Here is a 27,600-nt window from a genome sequence, read left to right as displayed (position 1 = left end):
ATGGGTGTGTGTTGTTCTTAGCACAAGTTAGTTTAAGTGGTTTGTAAGGCCGATGACGTCAGCAGTTTGGTCCCTTAGGAATTCACACACATTTGAAAGCGCTGTGTTTCAGGGAATAAGTGTGACGAGGGTGCAAGGTCTGTCAGATGGATGGATGGGCGATCAGTTGGCGCTGACCGCGTTGGGTCAGTCTCACGTGACGTGTGGCCGGACGTCGTCATGGTCTGGAGCAGGGATAAGAGCCCTCCCTGTGTTGTTCCGACTGCCCCCAGTAAGCAGCAGCCGATTTCCAGTTTGCGTGAGTCGGCGCCAGTTTGCGTTTGTCCAGCGTGCTGGTGACACCGCATCCAGAGCGGGAGCTTGTAGTGCGACAACAGCAGTTGGTGTAGGACAGGTGCTGGCATCAAACTACGGTGCCCCAGCTAACACCCGCTGTGCTGGAGAGCGCAGTTAGTAACTAAATTAGCTGAGGGTAAGGGTGTCAGCTGAACAGTGAAAGCAGGGCAAACTTTAAATTCTTACCCACGACTGATTATGGTGTTGGTAAGTTCGCTTGGGACAAAACTTCTGAAGTCATCGGTCGATAGACTAACACACTACTTAATCTAACTTAAACTAACTTACGCTAAGAACATCGCACACACCCATGCCTGAGGGAGGACTCGAACCTCCGGCGGGGGCAGTCGCCCGAACCGTGGCAAGACGCCTCAGACCGCCAGCTGGTTATGTTAGAGTTTTCTGTAATATTTATAGATAAAGCTTTACTGTTACTACAACTACTCTACAACTACCATAATTGCATTAATATGTCAAGTTAATACCTTTCATGCAATCATTTGAGAACAATTGCATCTGAAAAAAAAGCATGTGAATTTAGAATATGCGGTCTTTCATTTCTTATGCTAAAAGTAAAACGTTTTCCAAAAACTACTTCAACGACTTTGCTTCGTTAATATGTAGCACGCCTTTCAGCACCAGAGCAGATAACTCGACTTTCAGCTTCGTGGCTTCCTTGAATCAGACCTAGACGTGGACACGGTTCTTTGTGTGGCAGGACAAAGAAGTCAGCCATACAGATTCCGCGACAAAGAACTGCGGCAGTGGATGCCAGCAATGCATGGCTGTGCGTATTAAGCTTCGCCAAACGAGTGCTGTTGTAACATGGGCTAAACGTACAGATCATGAGTGTTGACCCCCATATTGTGTTTAATCAGTGGCACTGCAGCCGGCTTCCCATACATACTGAATCACTAAAACACACACACACACACACTCCAATGGTTTACATACAGTGTGTCGTACATACACTGAGGCTGTAGGCGTCTTACCTACTTCTTAATGTTCCCCCGTCACTGGCGTGATGCTGTGAGAGGGGCCACTCCAGTCCAGTATGGAACACATAACATTCACGCCTCCATAGAACTTTCCTGGCGTGCGCTGCTTGAATCGCTTAATTTGTATGAAAGTAATGAAATTCAGTTACTTAACACAGTTCTCTGAATTTTATTCATAATTCTAAGCAGTGGCCTGCAAACTAAACACGCCACTGCAGGGAAGTTGTCATTCCTTAGTTCGCTAATCCGCCCCACGCAAATCCGGGCTGCGTCACTAGTTTGCAACAACTTCAGCTGGTCTTTCCACAATTACCTGCTCTACGTACATGACTAGTGGCAAGGGATAAACCACTGCTACGAAGGGACACGTCCGTGTGCAGACCCGACGTTTCGCACTGCTTCCGCCAGTCCTTATGTGTGCATCACCGTGGTAAATTTAGCCTGGAGTAAACACCTGCCACTTTTATTCAGACGAGAGTCGGAGTGGCGCAGTGTGGCCGCTGCACTTGACACAATCTCTGCCTCAGGGAAATCTAGGACCCGCTGCTGTTGCCAGTGTGCCTTCGACAAAGGCTCGCAACATTTGCGTGCGACCACTGAGAGCCGTAGTTTCAGGTGCAGAGCCGCACAGCACAGCCCTTGTACAAAACTATGTGATCAAACGTACCCGGACACCCCCAAAAACATACTTTTTTATATTAGGTGCATTGTGCTGCCAACTGCTGCCAGGTACTCCATATCAGCGACCTCAGCAGTCATTAGACATCGTGAGAGAGCAGAATGGGGCGCACCGCGGAACTCACGGACTTCGAACGTGATCAGGTGACTGGCTGTCAGATGTGTCACATGTCAGTGCGCGAGATTTCCACACTCCTAAACATCCCTAGGTCCGCTGTTTCCGATGTCATAGTGAAGTGGCTGTTGACTGACAGAGACCGCCAACAGTTGAAGTGGGTCGTAATGTGTAATACACAGACATCTATCCAGACCATCACACAGCAATTCCAAACTGCATAAGGATCCACTGCAAGTACTATGACAGTTAGGCGAGAGGTGATAAAACTTGGATTTCATCGTCGAGCGGCTGCTAATAAGCCTCACATCACGCCGGTACATGGCAAAGGACGACTCGCTTGGTGTAAGGAGCGTAAGCATTGTGCGATTGAACAGTGGAGAACCGTTGTGTGGAGTGACGAATCACGGTATACAATGTGGCGATCCGATGGCAGGGTGTGGGTATGACGAATGCCCGGTGAACGTCATCTACCACCGTGTGTAGTGCCAACAATAAAATTCGGAGGCGGTGGTGTTATGGTGTGGTCGTATTTTTCGTGGAGGGGGTTACCATTCCTTGATGTTTTACTGGGCACTGTCAGAGCACAGGGCTACATTGATGTTTTAAGCAGATTCTTGCTTCCCACTGTTAAGAGCAATTCGGAGATGGCGATTGCATCTTTCAACACGATAGAACAGCTGTTCATAATGCATGGCTGTGGCGGAGTGGTTACACGACAATAACATCCGTGCAATGGACTGACCTGCATAGGGTCCTGACCTGAATCCTATAGAACACCTTTGGGGTGTTTTGGAACGCCGACTTCGTGCCAGGCCTCACCGACGGACATCGATGCCTCTCCTCAGTCCAGCACTCCGTGAACAATGGGCTGCCATTCCGGAAGAAACCTTCCAGCACAAGATTGAACGTATGACTGAGAGGGTGGAAGCTGTCATCAAGGCTAAGGTTGGGCCAACACCATTTTGAATTCCAGCAGTACCTATGCAGGGCGCCACGAAGTTGTAAGTCATTTTCAGCCTGGAGCCCGGATACTTTTGATCACATAGTGTACATTTTGATATGCGGCGTACCGTCACGTTACGAAATGAATTCGCCCTGTGTCTGTTGTCGTGTGTTCTCGGTGCGGAGTACATTTGCTAGAACAGTACTCCAGGACTGGACACACGCTGTCTGTAGGCAGTTCCAAGGACAGACCGGTATACTTATGAACGTTTCCCGCAGCAAATATAAGTCTTGCAGTCGTCTTCCCTGAGGTGTCACCGCCAGACACCACACTTGCTAGGTGGTAGCCTTTAAATCGGCCGCGGTCCGTTATTATACATCGGACCCGCGTGTCGCCACTATCAGTGATTGCAGACCGAGCGCCGCCACACGGCAGGTCTAGTCTAGAGGACTCCCTAGCACTCGCCCCAGTTGTACAGCCGACTTTGCTAGCGATAGTTCACTGTCTACATACGCTCTCATTTGCCGAGACGACAGTTTAGCATACCCTTCAGCTACGTCGTTTGCTATGACCTAGCAAAGCGCCATATTCAGTTACTATTCTCAACAGATAATATTGTGAATCATTTACCGTCAAGAGCGACGTTCATCATTAATGGCTTAAAGTTAAGTATCAAACTAATTACGTCCGGTTTCTGAATTCTAATTCCTTGTCATGTTCCAGGCCTCACGTCAGTATAGTCCTTCCCTCCTCATGCCAGCCTGCGCGAGCTAAAACGCGTGCATTTCGGCCTCCTCCAGTAACACGGTGTTGGCTCTTCTGCCAACACAACATTCCCTAATAATGTTTTTAGGTATTGGCTAAATCAATATCGCTTCCAAATACTTACACAATGTGATATATTCTATATATTGAGCACTACTCGAGTAATCGAATGGTATCGCCTTCGTTGTCCTGCGTTTAGGAACTTGTAGCATATGTGCGAGGGCTGAGACGCTCTTAACGTGGACTAACCACCACGTTTGTTCAGTTTCGCGTTTCCAGTGCCAGACTGACTCGAGGAACTTGAGTCTTACTGTGGGACTAGAGAGTAGCGCTTCCATTTGGTTTTGCGCGGTTTGTTGTACGGTGTGCGTGCGGGGTGCTCTCGGGACGTGGACAGAGTGAATGAGCTGAGGCGGCGGGGATTTGAGGGCGCAGTGAGGGCGTCGTAATTCCCGCCGCCGCGCCGGTGTGCCGGCCTGATATACGGCCGCTGGCGGGCGGCGCTGGCGGCGTGCGCTGCCCGCCGTGGCGCGTGATCAATACCGGCAGGCAGGCAGGCAGGCGGGCTACGGGCGCGGCAGCAGCGGTGGAGGCGGCGCGAGACCTGCCTCTGAGAGGCTGCGGACGGGGGTGCGTGGCTGGCCTCGACAACTCGTTAACAGTCCCTCAGCCGAATAGACGACAAAAGACTAGAAGAAGCGGTCGATCGATACGACACATCTTAAGGCATCGAGGAATCTTCGTATTGCCGGCCGCGGTGGCCGAGCGGTTCTAGGCGCTCAGACGGGAACCGCGCGACTGCTACGGTCGCAGGTGCGAATCCAGCCTCGGGCATGGATGTGGTGATGTCCTTAGGTTAGTTAGGTTTAAGTAGTTCTAAGTTCTAGGGGACTGATGTTAAGTCCCGTAGTGCTCAGAGCCATTTCAACCATTTTTGAATCTTCGTATTGCTAACGGAGGGAAGTGTGGGTGGCAAAAGTTTTAGAGGGACACCGAGCTTTGACACAAGTAAGCAGGTTCGAGTCGCCGCAGGGTGCACTAATTGCTCTCGCACAACACAGTCCACCGTGGATATCTCAGCCTTCGGACTGATGGGCAAGTCATACGCGAAGTCACGCCATCTCACACTAAAAGAAAGAAAATGGAATCGGGCAAGGGTTTTAGCAATTTTGCGGATATACACTACTGGCCATTAAAATTGCTACACCAAGAAGAAATGCAGATGATAAACGGGTATTCATTGGACGAATATATTATATTAGAACTGACATGTGATTACATTTTCACGTAATTTCGGTGCATAGATCCTGAGAAATCAGTACCCACAACAGCCACCTCTCGCCGTAATAACGGCCTTGATGCGCCTGGGCATTGAGTCAGACAGAGCTTGTATGGCGTGTACAGGTACAGCTTCAACACGGTACCACACTTCATCAAGAGTACTGACTGGCGTATTGTGACGAGCCAGTTGTTCGGCCACCATTGACTAGACGTTTTCAGTTGGTGAGAGATCTGGAGAATGTGCTGGCCAGGGCAGCAGTCGAACATTTTCTGTATGCAGAAATGCCCGTACAGGACCTGCAACGTGCGGTCTTGCATTATCCTGCGGAAATGTAGGGTTTCGCAGGGATCGAATGAAGGGTAGAGCCACGGGTCGTAACACATCTGAAATGTAACGTCCACTGTTCAAAGTGCCGTCAATGCGAACAACAGGTGACCGAGACGTGTAACCAATGGCACCCCATACGATCACGCCGGGTGATACGCCCGTATAGGGATGACGAATACACACTACCAATGTGCGTTCACCGCGATGTCGCCAAACACGGATGCGACCATCATGATGCTGTAAACAGAACCTAGATTAATCCGAAAAAATGACGTTTTGCCATTCGTGCACCCAGGTTAGTCGTCGAGTACACCATCGCAGGCGCTCCTGTCTGTGATGCAGCGTCAAGGGTAACCATAGCCACAGTCTCCGAGCTGATACTCCATGCTGCTGCAATCGACGTCGAACTGTTGGTGCAGATGGATATTGTCTTGCAAACGCCCCCATCTGTTGACTCAGGGATCGAGACGTGGCTGCACGATTCGTTACAGCCATGCGGATAAGATGCCTGTCATCTCGACTGCTAGTGATATGAGGCCGTTGGGATCCAGCACGGCGTTCCGTATTACCCTCCTGAACCCACCGATTCCATATTCTGCTAACAGTCATTGGATCGCGACCAGCGCGAGCAGCAATGTCGCGATACGATAAACCGCAATCGCGATAGGCTACAATCCGCTCTTTATCAAAGTTGGAAACGTGATGGTAACGCATTTCTCCTCCTTACACGAGGCATCACAACAACATTGCACCAGGCAACGCCGGTCAACTGCTGTTTGTGTATGAGAAATCGGTTGGAAACTTTCCTCATGTCAGCTCATTGTAGGTGTCGCCACCGGCGCCAACCTTGTGAATGCTCTAATAAGCTAATCATTTGCATATCACAGCATCTTCTTCCTGTCGGTTAAATTTCGTGTCTGTAGCACGCCATCTTAGTGGTGTAGCAATTTTAACGGCCAGTAGTGTATTTTGGAACAGTGGCAGAAACGACTATGATGATGACGAGGTCCCATACTCCGAGGTGCGTAGGGAACTGTGCGGGAGACCCGCACCGCTCTACTAGGCAAGGTCCTAGCGGAGCTAGTTTGCCATTGGCTTGCTCCGACCATAACGGGGATGAATGATGATGATGGTGAAGACGAAACAACAACACCCATTCATCTCAAGGCAGGGAAAATCCCTGATCCCGCCGGCAATCGAACCCGGGACCCCGAGTGCGGGAAGCGAGAACGCCTCCTCAAAACCACGAGCTGCGTACAGGAACGACTATAGCAGTTTATAAAACGAAATCCAGATCGAAAGAAACGCTTCACTTATGGATTCGATGTGGAATTGCAAATCTTTGCAATAACTTGTTACTTTGCACCTGGGTGACAAATTTCTTTCAAGTGTCAACAAATAACGAAAGAATCTGTAAGTTGTCGACGTAAATCAAACGAACCGTGGCAAGGCGACCTAGACCACGAGGCTACCCTCGCGGCCAAAGCGGATTGTATTCAGTACTGCAGTGTTAACTCAAAATATGGAAAACATATGAGGTGAAGCCAAAGTGAAAAGCGGTGAACACTGTGATGTACAGCTCGGCAGAGAAAACTCCCTAGAGCGGCCTCTTAACTACTCCAGCAGCAGTGTCGACCTTGCATTATAAAGTGCTCTAAACTGGAGCCATTTGAAAATTTTCGGGCTCGCGTAATGACCTGCAGAAGAAAGTACTGTTTCGGAATTTCTAGTCTTATCTTTCGCTTTCGAAAACAGTGCTAACAGCGTACGTACATCTATGAAACGTCCCCTTAGAAAAATTAATGAATTACTGTGCTGATAAACCTTTTACATTATTTGATTTTCAAACAGCAGAGCAGAACTGAACGTACTCAGACATTTCGCTCTTTCCCTATTCTGATCAACACTAAACTGACACACAATATTTTTAGCGCAACGCAATCTGACTTTTAATAATCCCTACAAAAGAATGGCCCTGACTAACAATAACCTATACCTTTCACAAATCACTTACCTCACAAATATCTTCGTTACTCAAACTACTGCAATACAGCGAGCGCCAATACTGCCAGCTAAATAAAAGATTCAAACTACTGAAGGCACTAACTACTGATAGGCATAGTTAGCAAATGAAAGATTTTGATAGAGAACAAACAATGTATTTACCTTAATAGTGTTAAAAAATCATAATATATATATCAGTCCATGATATCCAATATTACAAATTTCCTCTCTCTCATGGACACACGTTCAGATCATCTGCTCTCAAAACTCCGCCACCTCTCTCCCCACATCCACCACTGCTGGCGGCTCACCTCCAACTGCGCAACGCTACGCGCTGTTAACAGCCAACTGCCCAACACTACAATAGCAGATTCCAACAATTCCAGCCAGCCACAGACTGCACACAGCACAGTCAGTGATTTTCATACAGAGCGCTACGTGGCGTTACCAATATAAGAACCTAAACAGCCTACTTACACATCTAGACGTGTGCGTACAATAACTGAGGAAGAGCTGCCATAGCGGCCGCTGCTCGCAATCCTTCACACTTCGCTGCAGACAGCCACAGCCGCGTGGATTGATAAACGTCCACATTCGTTTGTTATCTCTTGTCACTCTGTTGCGAACCGAGAGCTTTATGGTTTGGACTGGAGCGAGTGTGCCGGGACTTTCCCCACTTCGCGGCTACTAGCGTCACGTCATCACAACGCGCCTGGGCGTAACGTACAAGTGTTGCGCTATAATTTAAGAATGAAATTAAAAAATAAAGTTGCTTTTCCAAATTTTGGCAGCATATGCTTCAGTATATTAGTGTTTAAATTGTCGAATCTCAGAGCGATCAGATGAGTATCTTTCCCTAAATACACCGTTTGGGATTTAAAAAGAAAATGCGCTAAATAATAAAGCAAGAAAGCAAAGAATTGGTCGTAATGTGCAAATGTATGTGAAAATCAACTGTTACAAGTTTCAACTTGATCGGAGCAAAATTTTATTCAAAACCGGTGTTTTTACAAAAAAAATCGAAGGCTCTAAATTATAGACTTAGAAAGATGAAAGCCTCAGTTCGATATAAAAACCTTAAGTATGTGACCCCATTGCGCTACCGCTAATAGTTTTCGAGTAATTTACTGAAAACTAAATTTGGAACAAAAACGTCCTCATTTGTAGCAGATTAACTATTATTTAAATTAACGATAGAATGTTTTAATTACAGCACCTAATGAAACCCAGTAAAAAAATAGAGCTATAACAAGTTTCAAGACTTTGATGTAAATAACAATTAATACAAGGTCTCATAAAGTTGTACCTCAGAGGTCATGCAGTAGTGTCAGTTCCGTTCTAAAAATTCTAGACGACGAAGTTTGAGTGCAGTCGAGCTAAAACATTTTCTGTGATGAAAGCCTACATAAGTCCATTCATACAAAAATTCATTAATTAATTTTGGAAAATGAAAAATTTTGTCAGAACATAAATTAAAGAAGCTTTCAAGCCACATACATTCCTGAATGAGATTTTCACTCTGCAGCGGAGTGTGCGCTGATATGAAACTTCCTGGCAGATTAAAACTGTGTGCCGGACCGAGACTCGAACTCAGGACCTTTGCCTTTCGCTGGTATGAGTCGTGCTTGGGTAGCTCAGTCGGTAGAGCACTTGCCCGCGAAAGGCAAAGGTCCCGAGTTCGAGTCTCGGTCCGGCACACAGTTTTAATCTGCCAGGAAGTTCCACACACATTCCTGTGTAACAAACCTGGTTTCTGAAGCACCATCTTTGGAAGGTAAGCTCTACACAACGTGTTGTCGGAGTACTCATACCCATCAGTCAGAACATTATCCGCACCTGCTTAACAGCCGGTATGTCCGTGGGTAGCAGCGGTGACGCGTCGTGGCGTGGAAGCAGTGAGGCCTCGCTAGGTCGCTGGAAGGAACTGGCCACCGCATATGCACAAACAGGCCAGCTATTTCCCGTAAATTCCGGGAAGCTCTGACGTCACATTCAGTCACATCCCACATGTGTTCGATCGGATTCAGATCTGCCGAGTTGGGTGGAGGAGGAGGGGAACAGCACATCGATTGGAACTCGCTACTGTATTCCTTGCACCACTCCATCACACTCCTGGCCTTCTGACACTTGTTGAAGAATGCCACTTCCATCGGGTAATATGATCGCCAAGAAGGAGTGTTCGTGGTCTGCAACCAGTGTACAATACTTCTTGATCGCACGAGCTCCACTGGCCCCACGGATGGCCACGTGAATGTTCCCCACAGCATAATGGAGCCGCCGCCAGCTTTTCTCCGTCCCACAGTACTGGTGTCATGTTGCAGTTCCTCTGGAAGACGACGGATTCGCCCCATCCCATCAGCATGATGAAGAAAGTGTCGGGATTCATCAGACCGTGAAACGCTCTGCCACTGCGCCAAAGTGCAGTGCCTATGATTACATGCCCATCTCAGTCGCAGCTGCCGATGTCGTGGTGTTAACACTGGGACATGCGTGGGTTGTCGGCTGCGAACGTCCATCGTTAGGAGTGTTCGTTGCACTCTGTGTTTTGACACACTTGTACCCTGCCCAACATTAAAGTCTGATGTTAATTCCACCACTGTTCGCTGCATGTCCCATTTTTACCAGTCTGGCCAGCCCACGACGTGTGACGTCTGTTATGAGGGGTGGCCGCCCAGCCCCACGGCGTCTGGACGACGTTTCGCCACGTGTTTAAGGCACTCACCACTGCACTCTTCCAACACCCGATAAGTCTTGCGGTTTCCGAAATACTCGTGCCGAGCCTCCGGGCCACTACAGTCTGCCCTCGGTCGAACTCGGATAGATCGTGCGGCTTTCCCATTCTACACTGATACTACATGCAACATGCGTGTGTCTGACTAGCAGTCATTCCTCGCCAGGTGACGCCGCTATCGCCTGGAGGGGATTATTTCGATAGTAGACCAGTGGTCATATCGTTCTGGTTGATTAACGTATGTGCATTTGGATAGCTGAAAATAGTAAGTAACACATTATTACAATAGAAAATAATTACGTTAGTGATAATCTATAAGAAAATACTTAAAACATAACGGCTTTTTTGTTTGTCTGTTTTTTACGCCATGCACATGAAATGAACGAAATTTCTTCATGTAATATACACGACAAAGAAATCAATATAAAACAAAATTCAGCAGGATTTCGAATTGTTACGGGCGTTCCTCAAAATAGTACCGAAAGCCGTGTACTGCTGTTCCTGTGCCATCGAGCCCTTTGGGATCACCAGATGTTTCTTGTCCTCGGTTTAGACGCTCCAAACCGCTTTTTATCACACTGACGTCCGCAGCTCGAGGTCTAGTGGCTAGCGTTGCTTCCTCTAGATCACGGACCGAACGAGGTTGCTCAGTGACTAGCACACTGGTCTCGCATTCGGGAGGACGACGGTTCAATCCCGCGTCCGGCCATCCTGATTTAGGTTTTCCGTGATTTCCCTGAATCGCTCCAGGCAAATGCCGGGATGGTTCCTTTGAAAGGGCACGGCCGACTTCCTTCCCGTCCTTCCCTAATCCGATGAGACCGATGAACACGCTGTCTGGTCTCCTCCCCCAAACAATCCAATCCAAATCTAGATCACGGGTGCCGGGTTCGATTCCCGGCCGGATTGGGGATTTTCTCTGCCCAGGGTCTGGGTGTCTGTGTTGTCCTCATCATTTCATCATCGTCATCATTCGCGACAGTGACTAGATTGGACCGTGTAAAAAACTGGAGTGTGGATAAATTGGGACTTTGTACGGGCGCCGATGAGCGCGCAGTTGAGCGCCCCACAACCCAAACATCATCATCATCGTCACACTGACCACCCGCCTTTTGTTTGTTTTAAAAGAAACTAATAATGAATTTGGTTCCGAGAATTTGAGAATCTCAGTTTGTAGCCCCAAATTTCCTTCTGGCAGCAGCAAAATCTGGTAAACAAGCGACTGACCACGTCAAAAGATATTTGAAACACGGTATTTTTCCCAGTGAGGGAGAAATATCTGTATTATTGTTAGATTCTTGCGGTGGTTAGTGTGAAAGAGCAGTTCAGAGCATCGTATCTATGGACGAAGAATTTGCTCATCTGGTGATCCCAAACGGCTCGACGGCACAGGTATAGCCGCTGGACGTCGGATGTTGGATGGATGTGCCATGATGGAAGAGCAATGTGAGGACACTTTCAGATCTAGTTCTGTTGAATGGGTATGATGCCAATCTCCACTTGAGAAACGGTATAATGAAACTGCAGTCATTAGTACATAATCCATTCTTTCCGCCAATCATATTTGTGTTCTCCGTAGTGTATATTACGTGAAGAAATTTCGTTCATTCTGTGTGCACGGTGTAAAAAAAGGTTATGTTTTAAACTTTTCCTTACAGATTATCATTATTGTAATTATTTTCTACCATAATAATGAGTTACTTATTTTCATTTTAAAAATACACGTATGTGAAACGATAAACTAAAAAACAAAAACAAAATCTGAATGTAAATTGTAAAATAACAATTTAAAACCTAAAACAAATGCAAACGAAATATTTTAATTTTATCGATATTCCGCAGCATCAAACGTGACTGTATTCAATATATCGGAAGTATGAATTAACAAACGTATTCAGTCACAACTTTACGTGTTTTGTTAAGTACACGATGCATTTCATACACTGTGGGTCCATCATCATGTGTAATTTGTCTTAAAGTATGCTTTATTTTTTTCCCTTGAATGAGGTGAGATGCCTATTGCTCTCAAGAAAAGGCCTGGTGTTAGGTTATGCATTTAGTAAGTCAAAAGCGGGATTTATGTCCGAAATAGTGGAAAAGATGAACAGTGTAAACTTACCACATAATCCAAGGAAAGCGTTTTTATCACTTTAGCACTAACATACATTCGTTTAGCAAGCGTTTTCGTACACATCACTTCATTCAAGTGACACATTCGTATACGCATGTTTGTAAACGCTTCATAGATGTTTTTGTCCATGGTGTGATCAAAGATGAGTTTATTCGTAGCACGAAAGATATAATTATTAAACAATTGACATATGCAGAAAAGAACTTTAGGCCTTAAAATTACTGAAATAACTGTGGCTTGCGAAATCTGTTGGTTCATTAAACAGAGACTGTTTATGTTTTTTTTTTTTTTTTTTTACTTTACTCCAGTTGTTCTAACAGATTTAAGGTCTTACCATTGGCTTCATTATGTGGCTAATGCTGAATTAGCCACTTACCATCGTCGTCAGCTGTGAGAACTCACAACAGACGGAATGAAAATTCACTAAATAACTCGCTACCGTTACGTGTAATGCGCGCATTCACAGCATAGCGTTAGGAACACTACTGAACGCTTACTGGATGTCGGAGAATGCGTGACGTCACATGCGCAGAACGAGGCTAAACTCGATCGCCGTCGTTCATGATTCCGCCTGTAGTTCATCAGGAAATTAGTTTAAGATCATATGCAAACTTTATTCTGAACAGGCAGACAAGAGAGCAAGTTCATAAAACCGCAGTAGACCAATTTATGTATAACCAAGTCATGTACATACCGCATAGCAAGTCTGGTTGAAAACGGTTTCAGGTGTCCCTGAGTTACGATTTTTTTCAGCCCTTTTCATTCCCTCCGTCAGTCGTAGGGTTGGTAGGAGATCTCTTGCTGCCACAGTAATTTTTCCCCAGATCCAAGTGATACGTATGCTCAGTTCGATAGACATTGTTTCAGACGCTGCAGAGGTGCACCTACAAATCGAATGAGAAGTCTCAGGCCCTTTCTGCGGCAGGAAATTCTACGCACATTGCGCCTGCAGGAACTGCGACGCAATCTGCTGAGCACATCCATCGTGCGGGAACTCCAACTCGCCGGTCGGTGATGTGCGTTATGCTCCTTTGTCACTCTGTTTTCACCTCGATTCTCTCACCTACTGCTGGCACTATTGCGTTATCATCCAGTTCAGAGTGTTTAAAATTTCAGGTCTTTAGCACATCGGGAAGTTAGTTTAAAATCAGTTGCATAATTTGTAACCAACAGACAACTAAGCCACTCGATAAAACCGCGTTAAAATTGAATCGATTTACAGCACACAATTACTGCGATGACTGTCAAGGGGCCTAGCTCTGTAATGACTGTTACAGTTCAAAAATGAAATGATGCTATTTTTGTCTCGGAATGATTTTCAGTAACTCAATTTCTTCCACAAAGCAAACTGGCTGTTTAAATTATGTTATCTATGAAATACATTTGAGAAACTCAGTGAGATAGCTATGTCTTTCCAAGAGGAGAAGACGAATATATTTGGAAGCATATGGAGACAAAAATATCTTCATATGCATACGACGTTATTGCTGATAATAAGTTTGATTTTGATTAGGCTAAGCATATCGTAATTTATCACACAGTATGTGTGGAAAAAATTTGAAAAGTATCTTCTACCAGAAGTGAACAATAGATTGGATTGAGAATCCTTTTGCCGTGGGAACAGATACGAAACATCTCTCGCTGTATTGTCTGGACGAATTTCCAAAACTGTCCTGTGTGTTATACCACAAACCTGACTTTTTCAAAGCTGAATATTTTTTGACTTGGTGTTAAGGCAGAATTTCATCTACAGTAGGATTTAGCAATGACAGTTCTCCTCCTTTTTACTAACGCTTCTTTGCGTGAATCATCATTCCAATAGCGGCGGTCGTTAAAACGAAATAGGGTTCAAATCTTGAAAACATGGAGAGTGCCACCATCCCAGCATTGACGGAAATTAAGTCGAACTTCGAGCTATTGTATCAGAATAAACAGCCGCAGCCGTCTCACCAAATGTGAATTAATATTTTCCCATCATTCAGCAAAATATCCTTTGTTTTTTCACATTACGTGTGATGTGTATTTTTTTAGAGGTTATTGCCCACTTTTTTGCATTTCCATTGTCCGTGTTTTAATCTGCTGGTTTAATTGAAGTCCTTTAACGATATGTTAGTGTAGTACAAGTATTTTTTTCTCAAAAATTGCTCCCACATAGAAATTTTTTGGATCAGTGTTTCGACAAAGAATATTGTTGGGATAGTATCCACGCAGAAAATTACGCGTAGAAACTGGTATATCAGTTGTTTGTATACCGTTTTACACTGTTTTCATGCCACTACAATTAGCAAAAATCGTCTAAGAAACCTGAAAACTGATGTACTTAGAAGTGTAAGCCCCTTTATTTGAAGGCCTTTGGAGGGCACAATGAATCCGCTGGTTCCCCCGCTCTCTCCCCTCACCTTCCACCCCCTCTCGCTTCCCCCTGTGTCGAATGTGCTCCTGGATCGACCCGCAGCAGTGCACTTAGCGAAAGCAAATGCAGTAAGTCTCTCACACAATGGTTACACTTCAGTGGATACATGTCAATAACACACTTCACTTGAGTAACCAAAGCGTGAATGGAATATTACGTCACAATTTCGTGGGAAGTTAAGCCCCTCGCAAACGTAGGGAAGACAAGGGTTTAGCGTCTCGTCGACGACAAGATCGTTAGATACGCAGCACGAGCTCAGGGTGGGGAAGGGGGGGGGGAGGGGAATGAAACGGCAGGAGCCCTTGACAAAGAAACCAGCCCGATATTCATTTTTAACGGCGCAGGGAAATCTCGGGGTAGCTAAAGCGCGAATCGCCCGTCTGCCGACTGATGTACTGCCAGCAGATTGCTGGTTGTGGGTTTGCCTTAATGGTAGGAAACGGTTACAGGTCGTAACGAGAAAGAACCAAAGTCTTTTGTTTTCCATCAGTGAAATAACTGCATGACCTTCTCCGGACTTGAATGTGTTTCTGTCAACGTTCGTTTGGAAATATTTTGCTGTCATAACATACACTATACATTGCATCTACAATACACGGGCGAGGCTGCGTCTACACTCCTCCAAAGCCCAACTAATACGCTACACATCTACATCTATCTCTGTACTCACCAAGCCACTATGCAGTGCATGGAAGTGGCGATAGCTGTGGCAGTAGATACTCCCGGATTAATCACTTCCAGTTGATTCTAGCAACTTTTGAAGAAGGTTTTCACGAGATCGTCTGTCTTCAGGAGTCTGCGAGTTCAGTTCTTTCAGCACCATCATGACTCTCTCCCGTGAGTCAAACAAACATGTGATAATTCGTCCTGCTTCTCTTCCATTGTAAACCGGCCGGGGTGGCCGAGCGGTTCTAGGCGCTACAGTCTGGAACCGCGCGACCGCTACGGTTGCAGGTTCGAATCCTGCCTCGGGCACGGATGTGTCTGATGTCCTTAGGTTAGTTAGGTTTAAGTAGTTGTAAGTTCTAGGGGACTGATGACCTCAGAAGTTAAGTCCCATAGTGCTCAGAGCCATTTGAACCATTTTCTCTGTGTACATTCAGTATCCCCTGTTAGTCCTGTTCGATGCGGATTCGACAAACACGGGCAGTATTCTAGGATGCGTTGCGCAGGTGTTTTGGATGGGGTCTCCTTTGCAGACTGGCTGCATTCCCCCTGTACTCTACCAACAAGCCGGGGGGTCCAGCGCCTGCTCCACCTACGGCTGAGCCTGCCAAACCATCCCGTTTCGTGCAGCTGCCGAGTTTCACATCCAGATATTTGTGTGAACTGAGCTGATCCGACTGCAAATCACCCGACCGACGTGGCGCGGTGGGCAGCACGCTGGACTCGCATTCGAGAGAACGACGGTTCAAACCCGTGTCCCGACATCCAGATTTAGGTTTTCTGCGATTTCCCTTAATTGCTCCACGCAAATGACGAACGGTTCCCCATCCCTTCGTGATCCGAACTCGTGTTCCTTCTCTAAAGACCGCTCAGATGACCCTTTCCTCCACCTGTGAATCACTGATACCCACTGTGAATCAGTTTCAAGAAAGATGCAAAACAGAGGGATTTAAAATTGTTATTTCTAACGTTCCCATCTCATTTCTTTACAGACATAACGTAGTGATTCAGACATTTTTCTAATCACTGGGTTATTTAGCATGAACATATACGAGGGTTGGAACTTAAATAGTGGCAAATATTTACTCACAGCCGATACAAAAGAGTTACATGTTTGCACCTGTTACTGTCCTTCAAAGTAGTCACCAGCGTTTTGTAAAGCCCGTTGCCAGCGATGTGGAAGGCGTAGTGTACCGTTAGCAGAGCCTGTTCTGTTGATGGTGCGAATGGAGCGGTCTGCTGCCTGTCGAATCTCTGGAACAGTTTTGAAGCGAATGCCACCAAGTGGTTCCTTCATCTTCGGAATCAAATCAAAGTCACGGAATTTAAGTCCGGGGAGTATGGTGGATGGTACAGTACTTCCTAGTCCCATCGACCGAACAGAGCAGCCACAGCTTGCGCTGTATGCGCCCGCGCAGTCATGCAAAATGATGGGTGAGTTGAGCAGAAAGTGTCCCCGTTTCTTCCGCAAAGCTGGTAGCACGTGATGCTCCGAAAACGAACAGTAATACCGTGCACTGGCGGTCTGCCGTGGTCTCCGTTGTTCCTGTTTCGAAAACGTAGTGACAAGTGGCTGTGTTTCCCTCGATTGTGCGCACGCCGGTCACGTGGGACGGGCGAGTCCAGTTGCTCGGAGGTAAGGTAGGTATGTCAACAACTAGTGCTATCAGCGACGATAGTAGATTCCATTGCATAGTGTCTCCACAACAGTGTTGCTACTATTTAGTTCCAACCTACGTATTTTCAACTGGAAAGGAGTACATATCAACCCAAATGTTCAAATATCTAAAAAAAAAAAATACAGAAATTTAACATTGCTGTTCTCTAATATATAATATATCAACATTTACGATAGTTGTCTGCTTCAACTTGGTCCCCCCTCATTGTGTTTTCCTGAGATTCCCAGTTTTTCGAGAGGAGCGGTTTCTTTTCTCGTTGACATCCCAAAGTTGCTGACATTTATAGCCAGTGTTAGTTTTTATTTTCATCACACTTCCCACTGTCTCTATTGAAAGCCTACTTTTTCCACACGACACTGAACTTCTGTTCACTGTCTGCATTCCTTCTTGGGATAGCAAAAATGAACTCCACAAGCCTCTCGAATTCTTCGTTTAAATTACACCCAGCCTTCATACAGAATTGTAGGATAATTTCCCATCTTTTCTAAAGACGCACATTATTGATTCTCCAGTACTTCTTCTGTTATTTGCTTTATCGAGTAGAACATATGAAAAATAATGCTTTCATAACCTTGGTATTCAGATGTAGTTTTGTAGATTTCAAAGCATAATTTAAATTCTTCGTGCTGTAACGCAATTTAATGACCACTTCCTTAGTTCCGACATATCTTTGAGAAATCGTTTAGACCAATTTCTCCACTATTCAATACACTTTTTTATAGGAATTTTGTTTAGAACGGTATTCTCTACTAATGTTTTTGCACTGCCATGACTGTTACCGGAATAAATGTATTAAGTTGCCTATCATCTAATTTCAGAACTAAATTGTTATATTCTGCCAAACTCTCATTGCAGTAATATCTTTTCTCTGAATTCTTGTAAAAAAAAATTCCTGAAAATTTTTATTTTGCGTGAATAAACAGAAACCATAGTTCACTGTCTTCCTGTTCAAAGAAATTCTTTGATGTTATTGGGGAGTCCGCGTCACTTAAAATGTACCACTTCAACGGTTCAAGGAATTTTAAGATACGTTTCACCGTTAGGCGTTTCACCACAGTCTTCCCTTGTCAGAGGACTTGCTGGTGGCCGAGCGGTGCTAGGCGCTACAGTCTGGAACCACGCGACCGCTACGGTCACAGGTTCGAATCCTGCCTCGGGCATGGATGTGTGTGATGTCCTTAGGTTAAGTTAGGTTTAAGTAGTTCTAAGTTCTAGGGGACTAATGACCTTAGAAGTTAAGTCCCATAGTACTCAGAGCCATTTGAACTTGCTGGTACTCGATTCCAATAAAGTCAAAGAATTACTTCAGCTTACTGACGCGTTTTGTGCGAACGTCAAAATGATGATATACCTTGTAACAGATATTCTTAGTGTCAACAGGTATTGTCTTTACCATTGGAGACACCAGTTCGTTATGAATAGTATGTGCAGCACATCCTCCTGTTAGCACCTTCTTCTTAAATGTCTTTTCCATTATAGAGTGTACTCTGTTCCCCAGATCTGTATTTGTAAGGGAGCCAAATTGACAGGTGCATTATTTGCAACAAAATCAATCATTCCTTCTTCCAGCATATAACACCTTAAAACAGACTGAACTGTTGAACAACAGTTTCAACAGTCTTATCTGGAAGAGTGGACTCCTACAGAAGCCTTATCCCTACATGAATATTTGTGTTGTCAGGCATGCGGGAAAATTTGCAGATTCTAATCAAAACAGGAAGTATCCTCTTTTCTTTCCTGATTGATGCATCACGCGCTGCTACGACGATATTTGCGGACTGAAACTCATCTTTTAATCATAGTGTTATTCAACATTGGTAACGGTAGCGTCTGATTTAGTCCTTACCACAAAAATTTTCTGATCACATGTCTTTTTGAGGAGAGTGCTAATATTTTGTAACGACTGATTATGAGCAACATTAGTATATGACCACACGAGTTCTATGTGATGCAGTTTCAGCTCGTCAAAACATAATTGTTTTGGTCGCAAGAACATTTCTAACCTAGTTTTCGAAACCGAACTTTGTTTTCCTTGTAGGTATTGCAGCGGTATATTAAATGCTACTCAATATCGTGGATCCCTTTGTTCTGAATTAACAAAATTACGTTGCAGGTGACAAATTTAGCATCGCAGAGGTCGTCTTTAATTTTCTTTATGTCAGACTAGTCATTTTGAAAACGATCTTGAAATTTACGTTTCCGACGTGCCACTTCAGTTTTTGCATTGATCTGGTCGAGTAGTTGTTTACTAATTGATCATGCACAACCCACAGGGATGTGACAAGGAGATAGTGCCCATAACCAAACAAGTGCCAAATGCGAGCTAATTTAACAAAGACCCACATTGACCGGCAGCTGTACTATCAACTCACTATGGCGCAATATCGCGCAATATACAAAATAACTCCCTGTAAATATAAGAAAAGTAATGTGATCATACGAACGAAGCTTCAATATTCAGTAGGAGGTTAGTATCGACTCGGTCGTGAATAAGCTTAATAAGTGGCACTAACGCTAAGCTGCCTGCGTGTTCTGGCAGGAACGAATGACGTTAGTGCTGCCAACTTTGAATCCAAAATATTTTCGGTAATGCGACAATCGGAGTTGCAGAAAGAGTGCAGCGTGTGTAAATAAAGGGAAACTGAAGAACATAGAGGAGGAGAGTACACTTGGTTACCCTAGTAAAACTACTCTCGTGCTAATATTTTGAAACGACTGATTATGAGCAACATTAGTATATGACCACACGAGTTCTATGTGATGCAGTTTCAGCTCGTCAAAACATAATTGTTTTGGTCGCAAGAACATTTATAACCTAGTTTTGAAAACCGAACTTTGTTTTCCTTGTAGGTATTGCAGCATATGGATCCCGGCTTCTAGAACGTTTATTGCTTTAATCTTTCGCCGTGGAACGGATGAGAAAATAAAAAGAATTGCCGTGCGCTGCGTTGTACCCATTTGTTATAAATATTCGCTCCGTAAAATCGAGCGTGAATATTTTGTGCGGAACGCAAGAATGAGAGCAAGTGTGCTTCTCGGCACGCAACATGGCGGAGGCGTGCGGGCATGACGTCACGGGGCTGGGGGCGCGAGTGGCGCCGCGCGCGGCCGCGGGCAGCTCTAGCCTCATTCGCCCGTCGGCCGCCGCACGGAGAGGTGGGTTGCGGGCAGAGCAGCTGCAGCCAGGGCAGCCGGCACTGTCTGCTCACAGTATAACGCCTTGCTCCATTCTTGCAGCTCCTCTGCGCGGTGCTTCGGTTTTCTCGTTTGTGGAGTGCGACGCTTCTGACAACGGCTGAGGCAGTTTATGAGGATCGTGTGAGAGCCGCAGCATGAATCTACCGGTGCTGTGGCGCTTCGCCACGCTGCTCCTCATGGGATGCAGTCTCGGTGAGTACACAGATTCACGTTTGCTCTCATTGACTGAGTAGTGCTGGAATGCAGCCTTGTTCGATTCCTGACCGACTTTCTGTAATTAGCTAGCTAGTACAGTGCAGGAGATAAATCTGTGGTCACTTTTGACGACATTGTGCTAGCAGTAGCGTGTTGCACCTGTAGAGTGGAGGAACTGGACAACGTTCAAATGGAAAACAAAAAAAAAAATGACTGTTAAGATTCTGCTGAAGCGACCTTTCCTTCCCTTCGTAGAGCGGTAACCTCCATATGGCAGTGCTGGGTACGGAGGCAGTCCGGGTCATCCGTTTTATCGCCACTGTTCTCGGGTGTACTTTTTAGTCCTCCCTCAACAGGGTTTCGATGTAGCTCAACCTTATTGCAGTGAACTAAGTAAGGAGTTGAGTCTTGGCATAAAAAATAATGAATTGAAGTGTTCTGGATTTGATACCTAAGACTACACGGTTTTCTGTGGTGTTTAACGTGACTGGAAATGTTGGAAATTGTGTGCGTGCGCACGCCCGTGTGTGTGTGTGTGTGTGTGTGTGTGTGTGTGTGTGTGTGTGTTGAGCGAGATGCGAGGCAAGCCATACTAGATGGTAGTCTGGAGAGGGAGTCAAGAGTTAGAGAGCCGCTTCAGGCATGCATCTGGATTATAATTGTAGCGTAAGCGTTACTTTCTCTGTGCTGCATACGTATGGTAATTGAAAGAGAAATGTGGAACATGTTTCATTGTGCTTTTAAGTAATATGCGAGGAATGTTTTCGGGAAGGCTGATTTGTCGAAGTAGGGGAGAAAGCAATGCCGTATAACCGTCAGTGGGACCAAATTAGTCAATAGCACTGTGTTATTCAGATTATTACTTAATAAAAGCCTCACTGAGTGCCTTTGTTTTAAATTAGGCAATTTCACAATGTGTATATTCATCCTGTGCCAGAAGAGACACGAGTGAAGATTGGAGCAATTTTCGGGATCCGCAGATTGACCTGCACGCCTCGCTGTCCCGATTCAGATGTTCTGCGCTCTGCCTAAGCAACTAATTGTCTGGCGAGTGCGTTTCGGTGATTGTCGTCGAATGTCTACCGTTTACCTAGAGAGCAATCGCGCGCTGCTGTGATATACTGCTGGCAGCCCATTTGGGCTCGGTTGTCGTATTAGGTCTCGCCGGTATTCGGTAGTAACGGGTAGTCTGCGGCGGGTAGTACGGCAGCTGGGGAGGGAAGTGGGGTGCAATCGAGGGCTGCTTTTTCCGGCGTCGACGGCGCTGCCGGTGAATCAGAGGTGACACCAGGGCGGCGCTTCGCGGGGCGATCGATGCCGCCGCCCAAGATGCCGGCCGGGCGAAAGTGGACGGAGTGGTTGCCATGGCGACGGCGCGCCGCCCCGGTCCAGCCTGCCTCGGCGAGTCCCGCTGGTCAATAGCGGCCCTGCCGTGGCGTGGCCCGCCCGCGCCGCCCGCCGCTAATTGATTGCAGCAGCTCTGGTTCTGGTGGGGCGGCCCCAGGCCCTTCGAGAACGGCCGCTTCCTCCCTCCCGAGGTGGCGACTGGCCGACGGAGTCCGGTCAGCAAAATCTTCTTCTATTGTCTGTTTGGGTTGTAGCGTTCTCGGAACTGAACCTCGACGCGGAACGGAGGCCACCATAGATACCTAGACAGCTACTTGGTCTTTGGATTATCTTGGCCTCTGCATCAACATTCGTGTAACTATCTAGTTGCTGTATGGAGTCAGCGGAACCCCTTTTAGGTACACCCGTGCAAGTGAGTTGTGAAATGTGAGAATATGGTATTAAGTACTGTGTCTCATGATGACTGCGCCATCAGGGAAACGTCTGTCGTCATTTACGAAGCCGTGTGTTAAAATTCCGTCCGAAAGGGCCTCGGAAGGCCCGAACGGCACCGACCGACCGCCGTCTCGTCCTCTGCCGACAGGCGTCACTGCATGCGGATATGGAGGGACGCGTGGTCAGCACATCGCTCTCCCGGACGTTGTCAGTTTTCGTGACCGGAGCCGCTACTTCTCGATCAAGTAGCTCCTCAATTTGCCTCTCGAGGGCTGAGTGCACCCTGCTTGCCAACAGCGCCCTGGAAACCGGACGGTCACCCATCCGAGTGCCAGCCGAGCTCGACAGTGCTTAACTACGGTGATCTGACGGGAACCGGTGTTACCACTGCGACAAGACCGTTGACCTTTCCTCTACTGGATGATATTTATTTATTTGAATATGGTAGGGCTGGAGCTAAATGTAGTCCACAAAACTTCTGACCGGCGTTCCGACTTGGATATCAAGTCCCATTACGCCCGCGTGGAGCGTATTTTAGTCACTTCTGTCGATCACGGTTCTCGGTTCTTTGTTTGTCCAATAAATGAGAAACCTTGATTAGTCTGGTAGAAGTTTCGATAAGAAATCAAACGTTGCTTTCGCAGCCCCAACCCCCACCCCGTTTCCCCGGGTGCCTGTTAATTTTTCATTGTACCTAGAGAGGGCCTGCTTAAATCTTTAAAAGTAACTGAAACTACGGCTTCGGAGAAAGGGCTGTCGATGTGTTGCTATACAACCGACTGCCGAGTTGGTCGAAATACGTCGCGTACTGTTGAAGAGAATCTCCACCTATCCATCTCTGTAGGCACAGCCTCACGTGGAGTCCTGGCGTGGGCCACGCCCGCCAAACGCTGCCTCGCCGATGTTCAGCTAGTTCAACAGCAGGGCAGCCATTACTGTTGACGGGTGTGGCTCCCAGACTGTTACGTGCCATACCAGGTCACAGCACTCCCCCACGCTCGCCACTGAGCGCTGACAGCTGCACAGTAACAACAAATATGTCGCCAACTTCTTGACGGGCCGTGCTGCGATTCTGCTGTTCATTGACTGTACTTGGGTAGTTTTGGGACCAATTTTCAGCTTCCCAACAGAATTAATCGTATAAGGCACGAAATCCTGTCATGTGTCGGAAATGTCATTGAGGGTCAGTCTGAGATATTTAGTCATTTTCTTCTCCTGTTGATAGGTCGGATGTAAACTGACGACAGATATCAAGCAATCCAGCAGCGTTACTAAAACAAAAGTCCAAAAGCTGCTCTATAGTTGTGGCGCGCCGAGCTCAGAGACCCCTGTAGAGTGTTTGCTTTTAGGTTTCGTGATAACATTTTAAGACCCTTAAATCGAAAACGGCCAGTGAGAGTTTGCGCCTATGCAGCGGTAAAGCGCAGAAATCGTACCCGTTTTGCATTTCCATGTAAACGTAGAACCTATATCGCACCTCCAGAAAATGACGCCGCACCAAAGCCATGGTGGCATCTTTTTGTGACGTCTTTTGTGCCTAAGTTTTTGTGATGACACTAACGTCGACTGACAGATGCAGTTCGAGATGACGAATTATCTGAGACGCTGTAAAACTGACAAGAGGGTAATAACTTTTCATTGTCCGGCAAACGAACAAAGCGTGGCAGAGCGTCTTGCTGCTCGGTAACTCACCGCTATCGAGAAAGCACACGGAGATGAGTGCGGCCGCTGCGTGTTGTTTTTTTCTTTCTGCTTCGTTACCCCTCCCGCCGCTCACATACACACAGAGTTCACACGCTCTCGTAAGGGCTTCCCAGCCAGAACGCGGCCGTCGCACTGTTGGTGAGCCTCTCATTTCTTGCAGTGCCCTACCTGCTACAGGTACGGAGGGGTGAATTAAGTCTTCGAACAGTTTGAGTCTGAGAATAGCCGGCCGGAGTGGCCGAGCTGTTCTAGTCGCTACAGTCTGGAACCGCGCGACCGCTACGGTCGCAGGTTCGAATCCTGCCTCGGGCATGGATGTGTGTGATGTCCTTAGGTTAGTTAGGTTTAATTAGTTCTTAGTTCTAGGGGACTGATGACCTTAGAAGTTAAGTCCCATAGTGCTCAGAGCCATATGAACCATTTTTTTTTTTTTAGTCTGAGAATACGTGGCCACGAGAGATGGACGAGCAGCACGGTAGAGGTGGCTTGTTGTTGACGCGGAGACAGTCCCGTCGGTGGGGGTTTCTGAACCATTTTGTTCTTGTCAGAGTCCAGCTCACATACACGCAACCAGCTTCTTGAAACAGCAATTATGAAATATGAGCGACAAGAGCACACACTAGTATCAGTAGAATATGAGGTTGAGGTTGGAATGATCTGTTAAAAACATTGCCACAAGCACAACGCCGGCCGCCCGAAGTGGCCGAGCGGTTCTAGGCGCTACAGTCGGGACTGATGACCACAGCAGTTAAGTCCCATAGTGTTCAGAGCCATTTTTTAGCACAACGCCCAAGACCAATTCAAATTACACAATTTGATGTAATGGAACAGTATCGGCACAACTGTAGTTTCCCTTAGGGAAATAAATAGCCATATAGCAAACAAGTTGAAGCAGACAATGTGACTTCTTCTGCCATAAGACTTGTATAATTCCCACTGTTCATTCTTAAACTTTTTGCACGTCATAATAATATGATTGAGAACTGCTATTTAAAAGATGAGGTTGAAATTGCTCTGAGCACTATCGGACTTAACATGTGAGGTCATCAGTCCCCTAGAACTTAGAACTACTTAAACCTAACTAACCTAAGGACATCACACACATCCATGCCCTAGGCAGGATTCGAACCTGCGACCGTAGCAGTCGCGCGGTTCCAGACTGAAGCGCCTAGAACCGCTCGGCAACACCGGCCGGTTAAAAGATGAGGAGTCCGTAGATCGTTCTGTGGGGATGTTTCGAATATCAGCCGTGCTCTAGCTTCACCCGTCGCTTTGTTTTACGCCTTTCGTAATGACTGCTTGCAGCATGAGACTTGATCCACACCAAGTGATTTCTCAGTACACAGCCTTGGCTTGGCAACCCGTACGTCATCTGAAATATCTATCAGACATTTATAAATTTGATTACATTTGATGCGACAATTCAGTTTCAGCAACGCATTTTCACATATTGCTACAAACATTTATTTGCTTACGACTGCGATATTCCGTATTTTGTTGCTGCCTTTATTGCAAAGAACGCAGATGTACATATGGAAATTTCGTGGAAGCCAGGGCTACTGCATCTTTCCACTTACACTGTACAGCGTTGGGGTGATAGCATCCCTAATGTTTCAATATCGGGTCTAGATAGATGCCCAAGAAACTACTTTTCTTTCATTAAAAATGTCAATATCGTGTGACTAGGGCCTCCCGTCGAGTAGACCGTTCGCCGGGTGCAGGTCTTTCGATTTGACGCCACGTCGGCGATGTGGATGAAATGATGACGATTAGGACAACACAGCGCGACACCCAGTCCCTGAGGAGCGGAGGAAACCTACGACCCAGCCGGGAACCGAACCCGGGCCCTTAGGATTGACATTCTGTTGCGCTGACCACATTTTTTTGGTCGTTGTTGATCGTTGTGTTTTGTCGTTGCGGACGTCACATGACATCCGTTCAAGTTCGTTTTGTTGATCCTTCCACTCAGTTTTTTATTACGGGGACTACCGTGCCGGCTCCACTCAGCTACCGGGGGCTGACGTTTCTTTCATTAATGGAGCGGTATATTTTTTTCAGTGGCTGGTGAAAAGAGCAGTACAGTGACATCAAACGACGTAGCAATGACAACACATCTGGCAAGTACGGCCAACAAGTACGCTGCGCGTTCCGCACAAGTGTGCCAGCGATGCGCATGCGTAACGCGTACGTTGCGCATTTCCACCGAAGGTGGCCGATATTTGTGCTGGGCGTGCAGTTTAGCTACTTTAGTGAAAATGTATCGCCCGTGTTGTCAGATTGCGTAAGCCGCTTGTGGCACACTGAAGCGATGTTTTTGCTTTGGTGTTCAGTAATACCACATGCGACGTAACCTAATTTCCACACGGAGCAAACAGAGCGTGCTGGAAAGAAATGTGAACCACGTGCAGTAGTGGAGCCACGAATAGTAAGGTTCCAGCGTGCTTCCCATTCCCGTCATCCCAGCCTATTTGTGGGAACAGAACAGAATGAAGCAGAATGCGTCTGAAGACACTGAGCATCATCCGCGAGTTTACTTGTAAGGAGGATAAAATGAAGCTGGAGCATTCTGTGTCGCTGATTGACAGAACGTGACAACAACAATTGTAAGAAACCTTTGTCTGTGTTCTGCTACTGATATATATATTTACTGGGACTCTGGTTTTCACACCTTACGCCATCACTGGATAAGAAGGGAATGTCACATCCACAGGCATTCGTATAAAGGAATGCGTTGCATTTCGTTTGAAGTTGGAAAGTATATCGTTACAATTGAAAATGAGTGATGAGTTGTATTTTTATATTATTATCTCATTCTTTCAGCTATACGAAACTGGAACTGTAGGTAACGGAGGGCAAAAAGCAAACTGTGTTTGGGCATATAAAAGTAACCTTCTGTATTGTACGAAATTTATTAATTTCAAGTATCTGCAACAGTGTCACCTTTCTGATTTTCCCATGAGTGCGCAGAACGGCACTATATATGTCGTATGGGTGATTTTCTGTTGAAAGATGCTGTATAAAGCTTGAAACTGTCTTTCCTCTCCTCCATCTTCTCTCCTATTGCGAGGACCTAACGGCCACAGTATTTGCAATGGCTATTATACAGAGCACTCTGTGTGAAATGTTTGTTAAATAATTCGTTAGGTGTGTGGATGTAATTTTTAGAAAGCAAGTACGTAGTTGCGAGAACTCAGTTGTTTTGGAAGGCCAGCATAGTACACGTCGCACACCGTTTGATCTGTGGGCGCGACATTTACTTATTGCCTGACGGTGCCCTAACGAGGCGACAACCGATGACGAGTTGGCCCGAGTCCAAATAGCGAGCAGCGAAATATGCGACCGACACCTGACGAACACAGCTGCCGACGTACGGTGGAAAGGTAAATAAGAACATTAAATGAAACTGTGTGGCTCCAGAGACTTTTCAGGTCTCAGTCATATATAGACTGAAGCGATGAATGAAAATTTTTACCGAGACCGGGATTCAAAAAAATGGTTCAGATGGCTCTGAGCACTATGGGACTTAACATCTGAGGTCATCAGTCCCCTAGAACTTAGAACTACTTAAATCTAACTAACCTAAGGACATCAGACACATCCGTGCCCGAGGCAGGATTCGAACCTGCGATCGTAGCGGTCTCGCGGCTCCT

At 46.3% G+C, this 27,600-nt stretch overlaps 1 protein-coding gene and 1 pseudogene across 1 annotated transcript in view; one reads left to right on the top strand and one right to left on the bottom strand.

The window, feature by feature from the left end:
- Window positions 1-20,206: 20,206 nt before the first annotated feature.
- The window catches only part of LOC124619387 (Down syndrome cell adhesion molecule-like protein Dscam2), an 853,562-nt gene continuing 846,168 nt past the window's right edge, over window positions 20,207-27,600 (top strand). Inside the window, exons 1-2 of the mRNA XM_047145731.1 lie at window positions 20,207-20,227; window positions 20,309-20,461. Coding sequence (XP_047001687.1) covers window positions 20,404-20,461 — 58 coding nt within the window. The 5' untranslated portion in view covers window positions 20,207-20,227; window positions 20,309-20,403. The remainder of the gene's footprint in view (window positions 20,228-20,308; window positions 20,462-27,600) is intronic.
- LOC124620664 lies at window positions 22,535-22,652 on the bottom strand (annotated as a pseudogene).

This window comes from Schistocerca americana, chromosome 6, assembly GCF_021461395.2.
Source record: "Schistocerca americana isolate TAMUIC-IGC-003095 chromosome 6, iqSchAmer2.1, whole genome shotgun sequence".
NCBI lineage: Eukaryota > Metazoa > Arthropoda > Insecta > Orthoptera > Acrididae > Schistocerca > Schistocerca americana.
This window is presented reverse-complemented; position numbering and strand designations above follow the sequence as displayed.